General features: G+C 42.2%; 1 protein-coding gene across 8 annotated transcripts in view; it reads left to right on the top strand.

Moving 5' to 3' along the window:
• The first annotated feature begins 833 nt into the window (after positions 1 to 833).
• The window catches only part of LOC148018580 (phosphoglucan phosphatase LSF1, chloroplastic), a 108,083-nt gene continuing 84,925 nt past the window's right edge, over positions 834 to 23,991 (top strand). For 5 of the 8 annotated variants that reach the window (XM_087661299.1, XM_087661295.1, XM_087661298.1 and 2 more), the window contains exons 1-7: positions 834 to 1,266; positions 13,814 to 13,954; positions 16,802 to 17,308; positions 17,450 to 17,521; positions 17,657 to 17,722; positions 19,656 to 19,777; positions 19,893 to 20,108. In XM_087661299.1, coding sequence (XP_087517425.1) covers positions 913 to 1,266; positions 13,814 to 13,954; positions 16,802 to 17,308; positions 17,450 to 17,521; positions 17,657 to 17,722; positions 19,656 to 19,777; positions 19,893 to 20,108 — 1,478 coding nt within the window. In that variant the 5' untranslated portion in view covers positions 834 to 912. The remainder of the gene's footprint in view (positions 1,267 to 13,813; positions 13,955 to 16,801; positions 17,309 to 17,449; positions 17,522 to 17,656; positions 17,723 to 19,655; positions 19,778 to 19,892; positions 20,109 to 23,991) is intronic. The other 3 variants (XM_087661300.1, XM_087661301.1, XM_087661302.1) reach the window with 3 other exon arrangements.

Raw genomic sequence — 23,991 nt, 5'->3', positions numbered from 1 at the left:
ATGATCAACCTTTTGTTTTCCATTTTCATCCTTTGTTGGCTTGTTTCTAGCATATTGGCTTCTGCCAACATTAGGGATTTCTAACTTTGAAAGCCAATCTCCTCCTCCAAGATGGTTGGGAGTCTCACTCTTTCTCTATAAGGAGCATAACCCATTGTGGAGACAATGCTATTGAACAGACGTTTACCCATAATAGAGTTGTAACTAGCTTTTAGAACAATGCTTGGACCTTCTTGTCCGAGAGAGAGCAAGCAAGCTCTGTAGTATGCATGATTTCAATGTGCAATTCCAAACTAGTGGGAGATGATAGGAAGATTTGAGGCACAAGACGAAGGGACATTTTGCATGCAAGAAGTCATTGCTTTCATTGTGCTTTAGGGGTCTCCTTTGCAGGGGGAGAGAGTATTGAGAAGGGCCTTAAGCACCTATAGGAAGGGAGATTGGTTGGAAAAAAGAGAGTTTCTTGCAAAACATATGCAATTTGCCTCCTTTATCTGTGATGTATACTTGGAAGGCCTAAATTTGATAGGATGCCTAATTTTTTACATGATAGCTAAGTTTCTTGAATTACCATTCATTTATCGGGAATAAGCTTCACAAGTATCTAGATATTTAGGTATGTTAACATTAAAATTAATATTAAAGTAATATTAATGGAATAAGCCTCAGAAGTATCTAGACGTTGATATTAACATGAAGGTTAACATAACATTAATGGAAAATGACAGTCATCTTTAACCGGACATGTTGTTTGTCCAAGCGCAAAATGTGATGGGTAGTTTATTTTTGAAAATTTAAAAGGGAGACACCGCATGTTCACTTTACTTATCACGGCTTCCAAAAAGTCTAGTAAGAGTTCATCATCACGTGTAGTTGTGCGGGGATCCTGAGTTGAAGAGAGAGACAATCGCGATGAAGGTGGTGGTGCTGCCGCAATCTCCATCTCTCTCTCTCTGTGCCCTTCTGCCAACAGCAAAGGGACCCGGCGAACGGCAATCATGGGATCACCATCACGCCGTATTTCACCAGCTCCATCGGAGTCTCCTTCGGCACAGGCGCAGCAGCCCCAGCCTGGCTGCCACGCGAGGCAGTGCCGTGATAGTGAGAGCTGCTCGCCAAGACGATGCGCCAGGCCCCGATTTAGGTGCCGGCAATACCTACAAAATGAATGTGAACGAGTACATGATTACTCTCGACAAGCCTCTCGGGATCAGATTTGCCCAAACTCTGGACGGAAACGTGTACGTCGAAGCTCTGGCGAAGCAGGTTAGCACGCACTTCCTCCTCTTCTTTAGCTTAGCAAATGGTAAGCTTACTCAACTTGATCCACCATAACAATGTCTTCACGGAGGAGAAGTTTCATGACCTGCATTTATTTCTACGCTAGCGTTAGCTCTTGGTGCTACAAGAGAGAACGAGAATATTCTATATGTCATCACATGCTTTTCATTCCTTGCCGTTTCATCTAAAGGGAAAAATTATTGCTCATACTCCTCCTCTTGGCTCTTTCGAAAGAGAGAGAGAGAGAGAGAGAGAGAGAGAGAGAGAGAGAGAGAGAGAGAGAGATGACAAATTGGTTGGACTCGGCTTTTTGTAAAATGGGACGATTTTTTGAAATGATTAGCCCATCAAGTTTATCACAAAATGGTTGAGTATAAGAGATGGGTGATTGGGAAGTCAAATAAAGTTTGGTTTGCTCGGGATACTAAAGCTAAGTGGCATGATTAGTTGCTTCAATTGTGGAGGTCTAAGCTTCCTTGCCGAGGTAAAGTTTTTATATGGAGGCTTCTTAATCGGGGTCTCTCCACAAGGGATATGCTGCATGGTCACAATGTCTCTAGTGCTAGATGCATCTTCTATACCACATGTGATGAGACTCCAATTCATCTTTTCATTTCTTGCCTAGTTGCTAAATAGATCTGGGGTTTCATTTTCTGATTGTGGACTTTGGTGGTTTGTCAATGTACAATCATTTGTTCTTGGGTTTTGGGCAAGTTATTGTCCATGACCACTGTACAACCGTAGCATCCTTGTCTTTCTCATTTTGAGCATTGGACCGGTCTTTGGCACATTTGGTGGACACACAATGCTTTTGTTTTGATTCCGCCTTAGGTATATGTGGTCATGTGGGCTGTGCTCGAGGATTGTTATCATGGCAAATTACTTCCATCATTTTGGTTGGTGTGATCCTCAGAGAGATGGCTACTCAATAGATGGATATCATCCTCATCATCCTAGTTGAATCCTATTTATATAGGACTTAGCTACCCTAACCTTGAAGTGTTTGTGCATTCGCAGTGAGTCACTTCATGACCACTGTGACCAATGCTACTAGCGCCCATCTGGATGTCCAAGGACGTAACATCTGGATTTTTGTTGTCTAACTATGGACTTTAGTGGTATGTGAGCGTACAATCATCCATTCTTGGATTTGGGAAAGATACTCTCCACGGCCAGTTTATACCCACAATATCCGTGTCTTTTTCATTTTCTCTATTGGACTAGTCTTTGTTGGTACATTTGGCGGACATATAATGCTTTTATTTTTGATTTGGCCTTAGGTATTTGTGGTCATGTGGGTTGTGTTTGAGGATTGTTATTATGGCAAATTACTTCCATTGTTCTGGTTGGTGTGATCCTTGGATAGGTGGATACTCCGTAGATGGATATCATTCGCACCACCCTAGTTGTGTCCCCTTTATGATTGCCGCCTTCTATTCTTGTGGCCTTGTGTTTTGTGTAGCCTTTTGGCTCCCTGTGTCATTTTTTACCAGTCTTTGAGTGTGCTTGCTTAGTTAGAAGGCCCTTTGTAAAGATTTCAAATTATTAATTCAAACTTCTTCATGAAAAAAGAAGAAGAAGAAATGAAATGAAATGCAAGAGGCAAAATGATCTATGAGACCACAAGTTAAAATTATTTGTAGAATGATATAAGTGTTTGGAGATAAACAATACAACAAAAGAAACCTAAATCTAAATGCCGATAACAAAAAAAGCTACCTGGTACTATGAAGGTACACATTATCTCAGAAAATCCCTCATTGGTTGTTGGAGCATAGTTTCAATCTCCTCCCATGTAGAGAAGAACTTGGGTGGTTTGAGCAATAATCCAGTATATCCTCCTATGCATATATTATCGATATATCTGTCAAGCTCTAGGATGCCTAAATTAGCCAAGCTAAATTGATTGATCAATTTAGCTAAATTAATTGATCAATTAGTGTCCCTTGGATATATGAGACTATGTAGGGGGCTCCTTGATAATCCTATCAAGTTTAAATAATTGTTGACCATCGAAGGCTCAAGTGGAACCCGCCATGCCACCCTATGGAAGGGCTCACTTTTTCTACTTGTCAAAAAGAGTCTACACATCATGAAACTGGAGGGTCCATTTCAAGAATTGCAATAGTTCCAAAGATGTGGATTGAGTTCCAAGAATGTTCGGGCTTTGAAGGATAGATAAATTGGCAGTAACACGAGATAGCTATCCTGGGCCCTTGGGATGCGGGAATAGTCACATGAAATAGGAATGTATAGATGGAATAATGCTTCTTTTTGAAATGGAAATGATGGCACTAGATATATCTAGGAACATCTCATTACTGTGATGTGTTGACAAGTTTTGTAGCATAAGATGAGATAAGGCCCAAAACATATAACTATCTGAATGTAGTGTTATACAACACTCTCATATGAGAGAAGTGATTTAAGTTTAGGATTTCACCCATATACACCCTAAGATAGCTTCATTGCAATATGCATGTTGTTGGAATGTTGCAAGCCTATCTAGCATATGTTTTTCCTACCTGGCTTTCTATTTCCAAAGAAAATAAAATTCTATTAATAACACCTCGGAGAAAATCCCCTTGGTATAAAGTAAAAGGTACAAGAAACCTTGTAAAGGTAAGTTAAGGATATCATAAATATAAAGATTGTGTGAATAACCAATCTAGTGGATAATAATGTGAGACCATTTGAGGGGTTGTGTAAAAAGGTGTTGGAGTTCCAAGTCCACAAGAAGGCATCTCAAGTCCTCATCCTCTTAAAGCCACCTTGCAGCCTCTCCCATCTCTTGTGAAGTGTGTGGATGATCTCTATCCAAAGCCTCCAAAGAGTCTCTACAACGGAGACGTCCTAGAGATCTGTATCATGGCTGACAGCTGCACCTTGTAATCCATAGGTATCAAGCAATAATTCTAGCAATCCACCCCCATTTGTGGTAGTGTCCTTAGATCCACTATGCTTGTGAGTAATCTACAGAGAGAATCCTGCTCAGATGTTGCCCAATGATAACAAAGGAGCGGTTTCCATGGAAATCCATATGGTCATGGTGCTCCTTTGTCCATAAGCCAAGCTATAGTCCCACAAGTTGCAACCATTGTCTCTAGTATGTTTTGTTGTGAACATCTTGAGTGCTCTCCTTTATACTACTTTGGCTCTACAATTGCCCATAAGTAGTGTCTCTGGGTCTCCTCGAGCTTACCACATCTGGCACATGCCACTAGGGCCTGGCTATATCCAAGCCAAGTACCAATTGCTAAGCTCTTGTGAGCTAATAGCCATAGGAAGAGGGATATCTTCCTAGCCCTAAATCCATCATTTAGCGACCTCCAAAAGTCCAACAAGCAAGGATATCAAATATCTTGTTTGTGCCAATGGGAAGGAGGTTCTGGTTGTGCTTTGATCATGCTCATCTTAATCCTCCTTCCTAGCTTCATAGTGTAGCCAAAGAAGGTCACATCGCATAGCCTATCTAGGGGTGAATCCCTCCAAATTAGCTCTCCTAGCTCTCTTATAATCATTGAAGGGGCCTTCTTGGATAAGCCTAGTGTCTCTATCCATCTAACAAGTAGGTGGTTGGGATATCTTCCTAGGCCTAAATCTATCATTTAGCCATCTCCAAAAGTCCAACAAGCAAGGATATCAAATACCTTGTTTGTGCTAATGGGAAGTAGTTGCTAGTTGTGCTTCGATTTTGCTCATCTTAATCCTCCTTTCTTGATAGGCCATGCGATGTAGCCAAAGAAGGCCACATCGCATGGCCTATCAAGAAACGGATCCCTCCAAATCAACTCTCCTAGCTCTCCTAGCTCTCCTATAATCGTTGGAAGGGATCTCCTTGGATAAGCCTAATGTCTCTATCCATCTAACAAGTAGGTGGTTGGGTTCCAATCAATGTATCGGCTCCTGTCATAGTGTGCCACTACTTTATCTAGAACATTGTGTGAACTTTGCTTGATGTCCTCTTGTTGGAGGCAACTATCCTTCTCCACAGTGAAATTGAATATCCTATCTCAGCTTGTTGCAATGATCCAAGGAGGATGTTCCCTCTAGAGAAGAGATCAATCTAGGTGTGAGAAGTGGCTGAATGTCCTCCACTCTTAGGATACTCTAGACTAGTTCAGCATTACTTAGCACTTTTAGCTCTCAGGCTAATGAATTTGGGCCATAGGTTACTCTGCCCTTAGGGTACTTTAGCTTCAGGATTTTTTTCTTTTGCCTTTTGCTGCATTCATCCATTCACACATTCACCCTTGGCTACAATAGCCTTAAACACTTGTCACCTATTGTTGTAGTCTCTTTTGGGCATATCACCAACTCTTGGAGGGTCTCTTGTTGGCTGGAAATGGCATGTCAATTGTTGCACCAACAATGGCAGCCTTCTCTCTCTCTCTCTCTCTCTCTCTCTCTCTCTCTCTGTGTGTCCCCCTGTTGTGCTAAGAAATGCACTTAGCCACTTAAACAGCCCCAAAACATGCTTATTTTAGGCTTATTTTAGCCAAAACCCTAAAACGGGGAGTGCATTGAGAAAGTTAAGTGGGAGAGGATCTAGAACCCTAATTTTCTATAAATTGGCAGCCAGCCCTTCACTCTTTCACAATCTCGTTTTTGTAGGTTTCAGGTGTTACCAGCTTGCTGGCCACATCCCGGTCACGGAGGAAATCTCAGCCCTTGCTGTCCATCATTGTTCCCTACAGTCTGGCGCCTGTTTCCAGCCCTCCACATGCTTATTGTTGTTGTTTCTGCCTGGCGATTGACTGTTGTTCATCTGCACTGCTATCGTACAGTTTGCCACGCTAGCAAACTGCTGTGTTTGCAGGTTCTAGCTGCCGCCTTGACAGTTTTCTCTCTCTTGTTTGCAGTCACTACAGTCTTTCTCTCTCCTTAGGTTGTTCTGTCTGCGTTTTCAGTCTTTCTCTCTCCTACAGGCTTCGTTTTTAGTCTTTCTCTCTCTTGCAGGCTGTTTTACTTGCGTTTTCAGTCTCTCTCTTCTGCAGGCTCCGTTTTCAGTCTTTCTCTCTCCTACAAACTCCGTTTTTAGTCTCTCTCTCCTCACTGTTGTTTGCATCAGATCCAGCTTCTCACTGCCGCGTTTCCTGGTGTTTGACATCCAGAGGTTGCCTTGCTACGATTGGGATCCGTTCGGAGCACGACACACTCTCCAGCTCATTACCCTTGCCCTGATTCTAGAGATACAGGAGTTCGAGGTTCAGTATTCATTCACTACATAGTGTGTTTGTTGCATGAGCATCGTATTATTAGTAGTCATATCATTTCATTTATTCACTGTGTTCATTGTCTCTGAGTTACTCTAACCCTAACCCTAACTGTGTTCTTTTTATCAATCTGTGCTTTGTCGTACGGTTTTTGTTTATGTTTCTATGTTAGGGTATTTTTCTTTACACGGTATCAGAGCTTGGTACTCTTTGAGAAACCTAGGCCTTTGATCTGAAAGCTCTTCGCAAGAAGCAAGAACAATAGTAGGTTCAAATGACTTTGAACATATCAACACTGATTCAGTCTCCAGATCAGCCTATGCCGAGAATCGAGCAAGAGGGGGTTGATCAGCTTGCTCCACAAAGTTCCGACATGGAGGGAGAAACATCTGGGCACATGGAAGAAAAGATAGGCAAGTTGACCTTTGAGGAATATAAACTGATCATAGCCGATTGACAAAAGAAGATTGAGGAGCTCGACTGAAGGATTGCCCTTCAAGAAAAGCTTCCAAATGAAGGTATGCATGGATTTCATACTTCAGATGTTGCGCGTAAGTCTGATGATGTTGCAGGGCCGTCGAGACCTCCATCAGGGATGGGCCTCCCTCTTGGAGAGTAAGATCCGGAGTATGTTCCATTTTTTTTGGACTCTTCCGTCCTCTCTGGTGCAAGATACTTTTGATTCGTCTTTTGTGCCTTCTTTTACCTCTTCTGTTTTGCAATATACTGGTAGAGATCATGTGGAAGAAAGAGTCCAGTCTGTTGACTACAGAAAAGGTCCTCTAGAGGATCAATTCTTGTATATTAACACACGTCACGGGGATTATAAGAAAAAGCTGGGTAACTCTTCTTCTGTCCTTCCTTCTTTTTCGTCTACTTTACATAATCAGAATGAATTTGATGTTCCTCTCACTTCATTACATGGTGTATCATCATCTTCACAGTTTCATTTTCAGTCTCTAAATGATTAAAATGAACAAAAAGAATCTGCACCTCATACATCTCACTTTCAAAACCCACCCATCCCACCACATTATTTCGCTGCTTCACCACTTCCATTTACACAAATTACATTTCCATTTCCGATACCTCATGTCGCACCGCACATCACTCCGGGGGGTTATGAAAACATAGGCACATCCTTTAGGACCTCATTCTTCCCTTAGCCGGGTTGTGTTTCACCTATCTCATACACTTTCGGGATCATTGCAGCGTGGGTATCCCACTCAGTCTCTTCCGAGTGTGGATCAGTTGCCTCCACATTTTGCCTCCATGGCATTGCCTAGTGGACCTTCTGGTCATAATGCTGTGTCTCAGCCTTACTTTGGACAAGGCTACCGTGTCCCAGTGCCTCCACCTACACCGGCATCTTATGGAAACATTCATGTTCCAGTGCCTCCGCATCAATCGGCACTCATTGGATACTCACAGCCTACTTTTGCCTACCCACCTCTTCCCCCTCCTTCTTACTCTTATTAGACATTCTCACCTCCACCATCTTTCCCACCATCATCTTACTCCACCCACTCGACACCTCATGGTTCTAGCTCATCTTCTGCCAATAATGCATTTAATGAGAAGACTCGTTTCAACGGGTCAAACTTTACTACTTGGTCGAATTTGATAAGACATGTCATTGATTCACAGAACCTATGGGATCTAGTGCAGGGGTTGGAACCCCAACCTGATCCCGCATTTGTTCCATACGAGGTCGTCCGCTCATGGAAGGCTAGGAATGCCTCCGCTATTGTCGAGTTGATGCAGGGTTTATTGCCAGAGTTTCATTCTCGGCTTCAGCATTTTGACTTAGTGTCAGAGCGATAGGCACACTTGACTAACCGCTATGCTGCTCGAGATAGGACCCGTCGTATTAATCTTGACCATGAGCTTCAGCTTTTCAAAATCACTGACCGGGATGACTTGAAAGTCAAGTTGACTGAGTATCGGCGTCTCCTCGCTGAATTCTCCACTACGGGGACTCCCAAGTCCTCTGACGATCAGGTCACATTGTTCCTAAATAAACTCCCCAAGAAATACTTCAATTTTGTGGAAGGAATAGTTTCAAAGTCTATCATGCCTACATTCTATGAATTTGAGTGTCAGGTTTTGCGTTATGCACGGTTGTTTGATCAGTTTCATATGAATTTCTCTTCAGAGGGGGACTCTTCTTGCTCATTCTCAGAAATGGCAACAAGAGAAGGACAAACCAAACCAAACCTCCACTCAAAATCAAAATCAAACTCAAAAGCTAAATCAATTTGGGGATCCTCAAGGAAACTCCCAGTCACAACTCAAACCTGGGTGGCAGAATGTGCCTAAAAAGAATAGGTATTGTCAACATTGTTAAAAGGCTGGCCATTTTGACGATGAGTGTCGATCAAAGGCACGAGGCACAACACCACAACCTAAGTCTTAGACCCCCGCCCCTTAGTCGGGCAACCCCCAGCAGGGGAGGCAGGGTGATGGTAAGGGGCAGTTTAAAGGTCAAACTCACACTGCCACCGCACAGTCATCTCAGTCGACAACGTTCTCAACTCCAGAGGGCTTGTCTGATTGGTCTGCAGAGGCCCATATTGTCTCCATAGAGACATCAGATGCGAGTCTTGTCCACATCTGTGAGTTGCCTCCCGACGAGGTTACTGCAGAGGCCCACTTGTCACAGCCGAGCACTTCAGCTCCAGTTTGGATTGTGGACAGTGGAGCTACACATCACATGACTCCTATAGAGGACATTTTCCGTACCCGAGCCCCTGCAGCCGGGCGGGTCCGTGTAGGAAACAATTCCTTGGTCAAGATTCAGGCGCAAGGTTGCGTCAGTTTTGCCACTGATAAGGGTCTGGATCTGGCTTCGCTGGACAATGTATATCATGTTGCTCAGCTTGGGGTGAACTTGTTATATGTTCAGTAGCTTTGTCAGTTGGGGCGAGCAGTTCTCTTTACAGCGACCACAGTCGAGGTCCGTGACTTTCTGACTGGTTTAGTGATTGCTTGTGGTGAAGCATAGCCTAATGGCCTATAACACATGACACACTTTCTGATTGAGCCGATCGCCGAAGGCTCCATGTTCCATAGCTTCCAGGCCTTAGCCATATCTCGGGAGTCTATGCAAAATGAGCTTCTCTGGCATTTTCACTTAGGGCATCTTGGTTATCACTCACTTTATGAGTTGTCACGCTGTGAGCTGGTTGAGGGCCTTCAAGCTTCCACACCTGAAGCTAGCTCAAGATGTCTATAAAGCCGGTTAGCTCGGGAAGCAGCACTGTACCCCATTTCCTCAGTAGTCTACACATAGAGCTGAGGATCCTCTTAGATTGATTCATGTTGATCTTTGTGGGCCAACATCCACTGCTGCTTTGAATGGCGTGTTGTACTTCTTTTTGATAGTGGATGATCATTCTCGATACATGTGGGTGTACTTCCTCAAGCATAAGTCAGATGCTTTCACATATTTTTCTGCTTAGGTGCTGCTTGTTCATAACCAGATTGGTCATCGTGTTGGGTGCATGAGGAGTGATAGCGGTGGTGAGTTTATCTCCCATGAGTTTTTCGAGTTTCTACAGAAGCATGCCATTTCTCGCTAGCTCACCTCTACCAATTCCCCCTCTCAGAATGGAGTTGTAGAGCGTAGGAACCGCACAGTCATGTAAATGGCACACACACTCTCTTGCCCATGCTCTTTGATCCATTGCACATTGTGCTATGCACACCCTTGTTGTGGTTGCATGAGAAAGACCTTGATTTACGATTCTCAATCCCCAATCAACTAAGCACTAATTGAGAACCAAGAAATAGCTCAAAACTCTTGTAGTAAATTGCAAAGTAGTCTTGGTTTATAAATAGTTACAAAGTTGGACAAAGCTGACCACTAAGATGATTGCCAAAGGCTATTTTTCAATGTCCAACACTTTGGGAATCATGTATCCATGGTTTGGGAACATTTTTAACAGTTATTCATCTCATTTTGTCTTTTGAAACTGTGTGTTATACAAGGGAAATGCTACCATGCCAAGAGGTGTACTAGAGTGGGTCTTTGGTGGGCATTGTACATCAGCTATTCTCCAATATTTCCTGTTGTCGATGGCCTACACACTGCAACAACACAAGGAGTGAGACTCCTTCAAGGGGAAGCAAGATGAGGATGGACACATGCTTCTCTAGATTTAGGAATTTATCACTTTCCAGTTTGGATGCTTCCATTGTTGCTGATGTGGAGGCTGATGTGGAGGTACAGATGTTGTCTATGATCAACTAGGTGACAAAGTTGGTTACCACTTATGAGAACAGGGACATGCAAAGAAGGGAGGCAGTGCAACAAATACCAAGGGCAAAGGCTAGTTGCAGGTCCAAGTATCGAGTGGAGCAAGGCTTTGGTTCCAAAAGTGATTGCACGAGGAGAGACATTGCTGCAGGAGGAAAGCAAGTGTCTCAAGGGAAAATAGAAGGTCACAAAAATTGCAAGTGTCATTAGCAGTTGGACATGGATGGATATTGAGGTTTTATAAGACTCTTGGTATAAGTGTGAGCACATGAGTTGCTTACTTAAAGTGATTGGGAATTTTAGCAGGTGATTTTGTCATGGTGGACACTTATGGGGGCAGTATACGTACCGCAGAACATGGATACTTCTAGAGCCGAGTGAGCATGGGTTTGGCAACCATGGGTGAGAGTCTTGTGGCAACCTACAACATGCTGGTTGCACGTCCATGGATTGAAATGTATAGTTCTAGTTCTAGTGGGGGAGAATGCCATATGCTAGGGGCTTCCCAAGGCAGTTGAGGCATGGGCACATGGGTGGATAGGTCGGATTTTGAGCTTGTTAGATGGCCGGTTGGTCGAATCATTTAGGTTGGTTAGATGGACCGGTTGCATTATTGCAGCAGCCTATTTTATACAATCTCTTCTCCTCTATGGAGCATTACTTCTGTCCCTTACTTTTTTGAGAAAAGAAAATTCTATTAATAACACCTTCGAGAAAAACCTGAAGCAAAATACAAAGGACGGGGAATTATTTAAAGAGTAGCTAAGTACATCACAAATACATCGGTTGTGTGAACAACCGATCAGGTGGGCTATAATGCCAAACCATTTGAGGGGTAGTATGGAAAAAAGTGCTGGAGTCCTAGATCCGCAAGAAGGCCTCTCTTCTCTTCCTCATCCTCTCAGAGCTGTCCTGCAACCTCTCCTATCTGTTGTGGATAGTGTGAATGATCTCTATCCAAATTCTTGATAGAGTCTGATACATCTGAAAGGTCTGTAACATGGCTGCATCTCGCGGTCCTGATGTACCAGGCTATGATACTGGCAATCAACTCCCATCTATGAAAGTGTCCCTAGGTTATGGAGCATCAGTCTTGGTCATTCTCTCCCAGACATTTTTAGTCAGTGTTCAACTAGTGTTGGTCAGTGCTGAGACTGTGGCTTATGACTTTGGGCTTCTGAAGTCCATGGTTCTGGATTGATAATGGCTGATTGGAAATTCGTCCAAGATGAGCAGCAGTGCACTCTGTACATTTGGAGTGCAGGCGGGAGTGTGGAGCTTTCTACAGGGGCTGAGGTGTACTGTGGATCTGCTGCTGTTAGCCATTCCCCCTTATATACCTTAATGGATTACTGCTGTTGACTTGTGCAACATATGACCATGGCAGCAGGTTCAGTCTGTGTATTTGTAGTGCAGGAGTGTGCAGCTTTTTACAGGGGCTGGAGTATAGCATGGATTTGCTGCTGATAGCCACTCCTTGCAATACAGAATAACAACTGCTGTTGACTTATGCAGCATATGACTATACTTGATTCAGAAACTGGTACCCTAACTGGAGTACAACCAACATTGCTATAGCCCATCTCTAATTTGCACTGTTGCATTCCCCAACGTTGATGAACCCATCGTCTTCACCACTTCTTCAAAATAGCATTGAAGTTTCATTGAACATGCCGCATTGGTGTTGTTTATCTGCCAATAGCAATAACTTGGACCTTCTCTAGATCCTGTAGTACAACTTTCTTCCTTAGAACTAGAGAAACTTTCAATTTGATCCAGAGGAGGGGAAGATTTTTGGATATGGACCTCATCTGAATGGAGAATTGCAAAGCAAGGCAATTGGGATTCCCATATATTCTCTTAGCATGCTATGCTAATATATTAAAGTAGGAGGACCATTTCTGCCTTTGAATCCTCTCATGTCTGTTTTGAGAATCATGATGATTAGAATAGCAATGGAAGACATGCTACAATATGAACATTGTCAAAAGGCCTCCAAGTCATGGGCGCACATGATTGGCTGAAAGTTCTGGACATAAAAAGTTGCTCTGACACTTGTTTTAACGGTTAAAGAAGTTGATTTATTGGTTCGGCTGACCTTCTGAGTTCTTTAGGAGTTTTTGGCTCTTTAATGCCACAGTTACATTTCACACTAGCTTGTTATTGCTTTCTCTTGGTCCAAGCTCTCTTTATTTCTCTAGCCTTACAGTACTTACATTGGCTGTTTGAAGCCCCAACCTTGTTTTGGTCATTTTAGGTAGCTCTGTCCCTATGCAAGATACCGAGTTCAATTTTCAGCTTTCATCCTCCCTTCAGCAGCTTGAGTTTGTGTGCTGACTTTTTGCCAAACTGTGGATCAAGTGTTATGTTTGGTTTTAGAGCCAGGGAACACATGTGAAGTAGAATCTCCTAAGGCTGCATTCTTTTGTAAGAATGCACAGGGAAGCAGGATGAAGCAAAATGAAGGCTGGAAAGGGAAGAAAGAGATGAAGGTGATGAACAAGACTGCATGAAGTGATGCAAATGCCTGAATACAATGGCAGCCCCTGCACAATATGCCATCTGCACTGGCAAGTTGGCCATGGGGGCAAAGACTGGAAGGATGGTTGGCTAAACTGCAACAAGGAATGTGGTTCCCACAGTGGTAGGCTGCCATAAAGTCGGCAAAATGACTTAGAGTGACCCTAGACTAGAAATTGCACAAAAAGTGGTCAGGGGGATCAAAAAGTGGGGAATGGATCAGTTTTTGGTAGTGATCCTGAACAAGTTGAGGCTGTGGGTAGGATTGGAGACTTGTGGAACAGTTGTCTTTGCTGGGTTTATGGATGAGTAGCTGCTTACAGACAAGTGTTTGGAAGATAAGGAAAATGATACATCATTCCTTTTTCTGCTTTTCTTATAAGTAGAGAGGAGCTTGCCACATCAATGACTAGATAAGCAACTGATATGAGATGATGTGTGGTTAATACATCACACCATTGTTTTAAAAAAATTTGGAATTAACTTGTGACCTTGTAAATGATTGCTATTCACATATGGCCCACATATTGTCTTACAGGGAAATGCAGAGACTTCAAGAATGGTAATGGTTGGAGATATCCTTAAGAAGACTAGTGCTGTATTTGGGGAGGCCATGTGGGATGTTGAAGATTTCAGCCGCACTATGTATGTGCTTTTGGTGTCAATTGAAGCTTTTCTTGTAAGTTGTCATATCATAAGAATCAAGCTGCATGGTATCTCACAACTGAAAGATTCTCTAATCTGTATTTAAGTAACCTTGAGCGAAGGCAACATTACACAAAAACAATACTTGTATGATTGATCTCTCTTATGTTTGCTGAAGGATACACCGTACACTAAGAAGGGGGTGTTAGATGCTTGAGTAGCTGTTCAATAAACTGTAACAATCTTGGAGACAAACATCAAAAGCCATATACTTACCTCAATATCAGGCCTTCATTAACCTTTACACACAGTTCCTGCATTGAGGTGTACTGTGAGGTTAAAGAGAATTGATTTTCTAGACAAACTGATTCCAAGGATATCCTTTGCAAGGTGCAGATGCAGTGCGAGGGTGAAGTAAATTGATTCACTAGACAAACTGCCTTCAAGGATATCTTTATGCTGCATGGGAACACTGTCTTTCACACTTGTAAACAGATGTATATAGTGTTCAAGTTATGGTCACTTTTGTATATAGCATAGAAACAATCTTTTATCATGTACAAGGCAGTTTACTGTTTACTTTTCACTGCTGTCACTTGAGTGGCTTCAGATTTTTCTAAATATATATTTTTTTGTCTGGAGACTTTGGACTCTCCTCCAGACTAAAAAGTTTAGAGACTTTCTGGATCTAGACTGAGCAAGTCTGAGGCCGAGTGTGGACCCAAAACCTTCTTGGACTTTCCTCCAGACTTTTTGTTCCCAGGCTTTCCGGTCCTGGACTGAGAAAGTCTGAGGCAGAGTCTGCAAGGGCCACCCCGTCCCAGAGATGTTTTGGCCCAACCTGCAAGGGCCACCCCTTCCCAGAGATTAATTGGGGTTGGCATGTCTCAAGAATATCTTCGTCTATGTAGGGTGCCTCTTTATATTGCATGTAGATCTTTTGCCTCCCCTCTTCAACTATGAAAAGAGGGGACAACCATTGTAAACCAATCATTTTGAGCTAATAAAAGTATGCTATTTTTGTGTGTACCTCTTGTGTATTCTCCTTCTCTCTCGAGTCTCCACTCCACTACACTGCGTATGCACTGTGCACAGACTGCAACACCCAACTCTCCACTCCACTTCACCTTACCACCTCACTCCAAGCTTCTCAGTCTCCAGCCTTCTCTTTCTCTCTCCTCTTCCCTGTAGACTTCTGGTCTTCGGTCCTTGTGATTTGGGGCATCTATGCACTGTACGAGAGGGTGGTAGGTTGGGGGACATGCCTAGGAGGACTTTTAGACAGTCTCTAGCACCATTGGAGTGAAGTAGGGATAACCCCTATCCCCTACACTCCGGACTTTACATTGACAAGATAGAAGACCACATCACATGAGGAGGAGGTGATGGGGTCCAGATAGCAAGTATATTGGTCTCTCTATTATGCTTTATGCTGACGATATTGTTTTGGTCTCTGAGTCACGACAATCTACAACATCTCCATGCCCTTCATGACTTTTGCACATATTGTTTTGGTCTCTGAGTCACGACAATCTACAACATAGTAGGAAAACCAAGATCTTGATCTTCCACACATTAGCACTCATGAGGATTCCGAGTCAAGTGCAGGTCATAGTGTAGGAACTCGCAATAGCCTAGTGCTCATCATTCAACCACTGTAACCTGCATGGGTAGAGCTTGAAGGGATCAAAACTTTTGATACTTGCTTATTACATGCACTATAGGCCACCCTAGTGCACCTTTTGCAACTTCCTTAGGGAAGAGGGATGAGTATAGAGTCACCTACCTCACTCTTTACCCTAGTAGCAAGACATGTAAAGGTTGTGGACTCATATATCGACTTAGGGGTGACGTTCACTATCTGTTGAGAAATTCACCTTGGCACCAGTGAATATAAACCAACTCATAAGAGGATACACAATATTGGCAATGATGGAGAGAGAGTGCCACCATGCACACTTCCAGGAGCCCCGAATATGAAGATGGGTATTCGACACATTGGTCACACCAGCCATGATGTATGGTGCACTTGTTTGGACCCCTAGCTTGGCTACATACTTGTGGACATATACTGGGAGACCACAGGTAATCATACTTTCACGAATGATCAGCATCAAACCATCACTACCACATGAGATCATTAGAGCCGAGTTTGCTGCACCCCACCATGATGATGGAGACTCTTTTTCAGATCATGAGCTTTATGTATAGAGTGTGTGACATGCATCCAGATAGACTACCTAGAAGAGCCTTCGAGATCGACACAAAGAAGATTGAAGATTGGAGCCCCAATCCAATAGAGATTGGCAATCTAACTGGTCTGAAAGATCAGAGCGGTCATGGCCTCTTTCGAACCCAGCCCTCCTCCACCCTTGCTATGGACCTTCATGGGACTTTAAGTGGTCACCTTTATGGGACTTCAAGTGGTAGCCTGTCATGAAGCATAGAAATGGCACATCAAAAAGGGACAAAATATATTGATAAAGAAATCCTTGTATTCATGAAATAGAAAGATACAACATGTAGGCATATCTTAGGATTACACCCTTGTGACGCTGCATATGTGAGGGTTCACCACTGAGCATTGGGAATCACATGTAGAGCACATCCCTAAGTTTGAGTTTGAGTGACTACTTTCGTAGGCAATACAATGGTATAGGTCAACCTGTTAGGGGTCTTCTGCTGGCTTGCTGTTGGGCCTGCTGCTAACATGGCACCTTAGCCATTGTGTATGCTGGTAACACATTGACCAGTGAACAAGCTGGTCAAAGCAACACTTAAAATAATACTGCTACTCTTGTTAGGATAGCCGGATTTGTTGTAATCACTTGTTTGCAGTGATAGTTTTGTGGTAGCATTTAAAGGTAACTCACATAAACAGAGTCTATGTGGTTTTTACAGGCATGCAATCAAGAAGCGGAATGGGTCAGTAAATCTTGTTCTTGAAAGACCTGCATCACCTGTTGATATTCATCGCCTGTTAGGTAATGGAGAGGTCTCATTCAACTGTGGTCATGTTGCATTTGCCACATGGAACGAAGAGAACGTAGTTGCAGATCCAGAGTCGTTTGGGTCAGATGTATCAAGTAAGGGGAGAGTAGGCTTCTCTGTGTTCTCTGCAAAGTTCCTCAGGGCAAAAGGATTGAAAGCTATTGCAAAGTCCAAGGTCAGGGGTAAACGAGAAAATGGATCAGATGAAAGCATAGCAAATGGTTACAGTGCGAGTGCACGTCCTTCTGAAATTGTAACATATTTCAGTGACGAGGAAATTGATGGGGAAGCCAAATGGAACCATGGTAACTTTTCTTTGGAGGATTATACACTTGCATTTAGGCGATCGGAAAAAGACTTATGCTACAATCACTCTCTCGGAATGCAGGTTACTAAGGTGATATTTTCAGTATTACATTTTTGGATAATATATTAAGTATACCATCTTTGACTAATCATTAGTTTGCTGCTGGTACTCTTTTTGGCTCTGTTATAAGTGATCCTCAGGAGATGTTTCATATTCTGCAATTTTTGACAGATAACAGGAGACATATTTGTTGGTTCATGCTTACAAACTGTCACTGATGTGGTGACTTTAACAAAAGATCTGGTTAGTTGGCCCTACTTCAAATGCTTTTCATTCTGGACTTGACCGAGAATCGTTTTCTCATCTTACCACTACGTTATAACTGTTGATCTGTATTGCTGCTCTGGTTAATCTGTTCTTTTTGAACTGCCATCATAGATAATACTTGAAAAAGCAAAAGATCACTTTTATTTGGAGAAAAAGAGCAAGGGATCACTTTCCAGCGTTGGTATCTGCCTTGTTATATGATTACATGTTGGTTAATACTCAAATCTAGTCAGGCACAATGAAATATCCTTTTACATCTCGTGCTGCTTATGAGCTTGCACATCCTTATATACCTTGCAAGTGTTGGAGGCAGCATGTGACTGCAGATTTACGCAGAGGAAGATGAACCTGGGATTTAGTTTGTTTAGTCAAGTGATTTGTTTTCTATCAAAATGCTATTTTGTGTGTGATGTGTGGATCTTTAAAACAGAAACTTGATAGTCAAGTAACTTGTTTTCTATCAAAATGCTATTTTGTGTGTGACCTGTGGAGTTTAAAATGGAAACTGGGAGGAAAACATCGAGTGAATCTAAGGGAGCAGAGGAAGAGGACCGTGAAAAGTAATCCCTGTGCTTGAGTGAAGTTTCAAAGACCAGGAAATTTTGTTACTGACACTTTAGGAAATCTTTCCTCTAGGTAAACTACTTAAACTACTAAGTGAACAATGAGCCTGTAAAGGACTAAAAGTATACTGCAAATATAAGGGCCAAGCAAACAGCCATTTCAGCAGGCTGTAAATCCAGGGACGTTTCTACTGTAGACTCCCTCTAGGGTCTGGAAAGAGATTCTGTGGAAGATGGAAGAGACTGCAAGTTGATTCTAGATCGATGACATGACTTGTTGATATATATGCACACACACACACAAATATAAACATAAATATATCACATTTGAAGAGCTGTGGTTGGGCCTTTGATGTGCCCATCATTATCTGATTGGGCCTTTGGCAAGACGAAATATCCCTCTGCTTTGCAGCCACATATGAAGATCTTGTTTCATTTTCTTAGATTCTGGGGTTGTTGGCACAACTAGGTCACCTGGGATGCATGCGTCTTCGATTCGGCCTCCGGGGTTCAAAGTCGTGATGCTAAGCTCGGGTCTCCATCAGCAGTTGGACATTATCCAACATGTTGGCCCTCTCTCGTAGGGAGGATTTAGTTGTTTGGCATATGGCAATTTCTTCTCCTCCTTTGCTGTTTTTTTTTGTTGTGTATGTGTGTACATACATTCTTATACATATATAGGTGTCCACACACACACACACACACACACACACACACACACACACACACACACACACACACACACACACACTTGCATATAGGCACATATATGTGTGTGTGGACACATATATATGTATAAGAATGTATGTGCACAGACACACACACACACACACACACACACACGTTGCCAAAGAGTTTGTTACAAAGACCTTTGCCCCAACAACTAGGATGACTATCATTTGGATGGTCATTGTTTTGATCAACTATGTTTGAGTTTGAGTGAGAGAGGTGTGTGTTTTTGTCTTTGAGTTCCTTTGAATCTAATTCTTATTTGCTATTTTTATACCACTTGTCCCATACTTGGGAGTAGTTTCCTTTTTTCACATTGTTCCTCTCTATGCAAATTGCTGATCATTGGAGAGGTTGCTGGTTGCTAGTATTCATTTATTTGTGTATTTGAAGTTGCTATGTTATACTAATTTTGTGGTGGTTATCTTGGTTTTATTGAAGGTGCAGAGGATCTTAGCTTGTTAACATAGCAGCCTATGTGATCATAAAACTATCTAGTAATGATGTTTCTGTGCACTGATGGGGCCTTGTTTTAATTTAGCCATTCATCTCATGCTTTTATCTCTTCAATGAGGCATCGTACTATCATGTTATGGAGCTCATGCAGTAGGTTGGTGATTGCCATTAGAAAAATTTCACATATAAATTGTGATTGTCACAGAGATAACATTAATCAATATCTATTTCAGCAATTTGATTTAAAGTCAATGGTTAATCACTAAAATAACATGCAATGCTAAGTGGCAATATGAACAATTTCTGCTTGGGTAATTTAGCTGAGCCTCAGGGAATTGAGGCCAATGGTAACTACTTTTCAGGGAATTACTGCAGTAATAAATTTCCAGTGCAAAAGTGAACAAGTCAACTGGGGCATTGATGGTAATTCTTTAGAGAAAGGTCTGAAGGAACAAGGTGTGCAATACATCCATTGCCCTATAAGGTAAGAAGAAATTCAGAGATTATTCTAAAAGTTTGTAGAGTGTATCCAAAATGTGAACCATTGTATGAAGATCTTTAGATGTAGTTTTACTAAGCAGCTGCTAATTCATTTGTAGAGAAGTGGATTCAGTAGATCTTCGAAGAAAGCTGCCTTTTGCAGTTGCAGTCTTATATCGACTACTGCGACAGGAGCATCGTGTATTTGTAACTTGTACAACTGGACTGGATCGTTCACCTGCATGTGTAATAGCTTATCTACATTGGATCCGTGACGTAGCACTGCAGGAAGCATTCAATTTTGTGCACAGCATGCATCCTTGTGGTCCTGACAGGTATGTGGTGATCTATATTGTTCTTGTTTATGTGATCTACGAATTGCTGTATATGGGAAACCTGGCTAGCCTCTACATTCATAGTTGTCATTATAGAAATGCATATAAAATCCGCCGAATGCAAAGCAAAGTTTTATCATATAACACATTTACTGAAGTTCATACTCCGCAAAACCATCATGACAATCAAGCACTTATTTAGCTTTGGAATACTCGTCACCTGTTTTGAAACTAGAAGACATCTTGCAGTGAGTTCTGTTAAGGTTTCAAAAGTCTTTGATCCACAAGTCTTCAGTTCTGGATCGTTACCTTGTTTGAAACTAGAAGACATGAAGCAAGGTTTCAAAAGGCTTTGGCTCCCAAATCTTTCAGGCAACATTACTGTGCTTTACAAGTAACTTTATGGAATTGTTTTGGTATAGTCTTGCATGAATTGACAACAGCTTATCCTTGTAGGCTTCATGTACAACACATACAGAAAATGCTGGCAAATGGAAAGTGCCTTCCACACATGACAATATAGCTGCTGCCTCATGTTGTTTTGCTGCTGAGGCTACCGACACAAAGGGTGTGTCTTCCTGTATGGCTGCCCCTTGTGGCCATAGAATGTGGTAGGATTAAGGTTGGCTTAGCCTAGCTCATAGACCATATACAGACCTAGTTAGATCAGTGAAGAGCTTCAGTTGTAAGCAGAAGAGAGGCAGTGGCTCATGGGGAGGCGAAGTGTGGAATGGAAGGGGCAAGTGGAAGAGGGAGGAAATGCTACTTGCATGGTCGAATCATTTCTACATCAACTTATGGGATTCGTTTTCTTCCTTGAAAAATTGAAATTACATGAACAAATATTAGCCTTAAAAGCAATGCACTAAACATGATGCCTGACAGAGCACTCACTATGTTCTATTAGACTTAAAAGGCACTAAAGATGAGAGCTAACACTTAAAAATCAAAATTCAATCCAAGAAGTTACTCCACAATGTAGTCCAAATTGAGGCATAGTGTGTGTCCCTCAGTCATTAGAATGAGGGGAAAAGAAAGCGCGCTATAGAAGAGTGCTATGTTGTAACATGATGTGAGTGCCACAATTTCCTTGTCCTCAATCTGGTCATTTTCTGTCCTGCTTGCTCGTGTGCTTTTACCAATGCCATAGTGACATGGAACAGAGGGAACACTGGCTTCGAATGGAGAAACACTGTTCTCTGATGGTCAAGAATGGGGAATGTATTCCAAGACAGGAACTTTCCAGTCTCCATTCCCAATGGCTATTCTCTAGTTGGAATGTTCCAGCTCTGTCCCCCTTGTAGGAAAAGGGCTAGCAAGGACAGAAAAAAGGCTTTAAAATCTTTTTTTTTGGGACCTTCGAGTGGATCATCTTTTGCTTGTGCTCTTCCCTGATACTTATGACTTGTAGGAAAAGGGCTGGCAAGAACAGAAAAAAGGGTTTAAGATTTTTTTTTTTGGTACCTTAGAGTGGATCATTCTTTGCTTGTGCTCTTCCCCGAAACTTATGGCTTGATTTTCTTGCAACATTTTACTCCCTCCCTCTCTCTCTCATATGCAACTCTCTTGAGCCTTGATTCTTTATATGGGCACTTGTGTTGGCCTTGGGCCTTTTTTTCTTACGTACTTCAGGCTTTGCCTACACATATGGCTCAAGGCCTGCGTTATTTAGCTCTTGTTTACGTAGTATATACTCATTTTGCAGCATCAAGTGGTCTGCATTTATGGTGCACTATTCATTTGATTTTTGCTAGTGCAATATGATCTTTAAAGTGATTCTATTAGAGTGCCTTTGTCATTTGAGTACTTGTGAGATATTTACCCTAGAATTATGAAAATTGCCTAGTTTTAACTATTTTTTAATGTCTTGTTCCCTAATGGGGCCTTCTTGTGACTAAGCATTCCTCATTCCTTATTCCCTCTTCCTGGTAGCTATGCCCAATGCCTATATTGGGGAGAAAGGAATACTGAAAGAGCTGACACATATCCTATGCCAACTTGTAGACAAGAGTGTGAAGCCTGCTGATGGGTAAAGCCTTGGTGAAGACATTTGCTGCAAATACCCAAGGCTAAACTAGTGCAATGGTACTCAAGCTGTTAGTGTAGATGCCCATGGGATGATGTTCTGGATGCGTGTATTCCAGGATGATCCTAGATACATCTCCAATTCTAGAGCTGAAGAAGAGTTGAGCAGGAAACCTCCATCATGTGAAATGGGAATGTAGAGAGACTCTCTAGAAGGTTGAATCAGAATGAACTCTTGAGAGTCCTTCACAATGGCTGGAAAAGCAGCCTTTTGGTAAGTTTGAAAGTCCGTTTGTGATGCACCCATGCTTCTGTTCATGCAAATGTTGTTCATGTGTTGATGAGGCTTGGGCACTAGATGTGCCATTCTTGTGAAGAGGCCTTGTTTGAGACCATGGTAGTTGGAGTAGGAAGAGATGCGAGGATTCACTAGGGCTTGCAAGGATAATACAAAGAGTGTATAAACATGACTAACAAATGAACTTAGACATGCAAGTGGAAAGAAAGATAAATAATAATGAATGCTGAAGGAAACTTAATGAGCGAACTGAGTGTGCAAGGTGTCAAACAAATGGACACTCAAGGAGCAGAGGGCTGTCCAGCAGCCAGCCTCCCAGGAGAGGGCTGAGGGATGATGGAGTGTGAAGTACTCTGACGGATCCTGAGTGCAGCAAACCAGCAATTCTGTATGCGGGAATCTGATGAAGAATCTGAGGCAGTAATTAGGGGTGGAGTGGAGTACTCTGAGGAAGAAGCCAAGTGTGAAGTACTTTGACAGATCCTGAGGCAGCCAATCACAAGAGTGTAGAGGGTGGCCAGCAGAAAAATAATCGGACCCTTGGGACATTGAGACACGTCCTTGTGATGGGACACGTCACATACAAAAAGTGATGTCACTTCAGCATCCATCACAGAGTGACGGAATGGGGATGAAAAATGTGACATGATTCTTGTTTGTGACAGATCCAGGATGGCATTTGTGACGGAAAAATTATCATCATGATCATCTTCCCCCTTGTCACTTCTGTCTTCACCTTCATAATCCTTACCCTCTTCCTCATCATGCTACTCTTCTTCAATAATGGCTTCCATGGTCCCTTTCAAGGCTGGTAGGGCCTTGTCTATTGAGATTGATTCTTTGCCCTCTAGGAGCTGGTGTTCATTTGGTGTCTTTGAGTGCTGTACCTTGGTCCACTAGTTCTTGGACATAGTTCTTTGCATATTGTATTAAGTTGGTTCCATCTTGGCTGCAATTGTCAGAGTTACACCTTTATAGGGTACTTTTATTGATGCACATTCTGCATTTCAAAAAATTGCCTTATCTTTTAATTATATTTTGAATTTTTAGATGCTGTTGTGGTCCCCCATCCCCATCCCCATCCCCATCCCCTATGTTTGGCCGTCCCTACCACATTCCCGTCCTTGTCACTATCCCCACTCACCATCAGTAGTGATGATGAGAATAATGATGTCTAGCAACATGGCATGTTGAGCCACTAGAATTAAGGCATGCATCGACATTAAATTTAAATGCATTAATGATTAATTTTACAACTTTAAAATCACCCTAGAAATATTTATTTTGTATAAGGATTCTATTTTTGTTAGTTGCCTAGAAATTCCCTACAAAAGGACATGTTGTGGGCATCCCAATCTCTTTTCATCATTCTCTTAATCATCTGTTTGTCAATCTTCTCCACCAAGTACTCTCCCTCTCTATCAATTGGCCTTTGTTTGGATTTTGGATAATCAGCCATGATGCATATAATACATGCTGATAATATCCTCGTGAAGATATGCTAGGGTTTGCACTAAGGAAACACAAAAAGTAAGATTATGATTGAAACACAAAGACTTA

This window comes from Lygodium microphyllum, chromosome 21 (assembly GCF_053477565.2).
Source record: "Lygodium microphyllum isolate KBCC chromosome 21, Lygodium_microphyllum_v1.1.10, whole genome shotgun sequence".
NCBI lineage: Eukaryota > Viridiplantae > Streptophyta > Polypodiopsida > Schizaeales > Lygodiaceae > Lygodium > Lygodium microphyllum.
The sequence above is the reverse complement of the archived record's forward strand: the minus strand, read 5'-3'. Positions and strand labels throughout refer to the sequence as shown.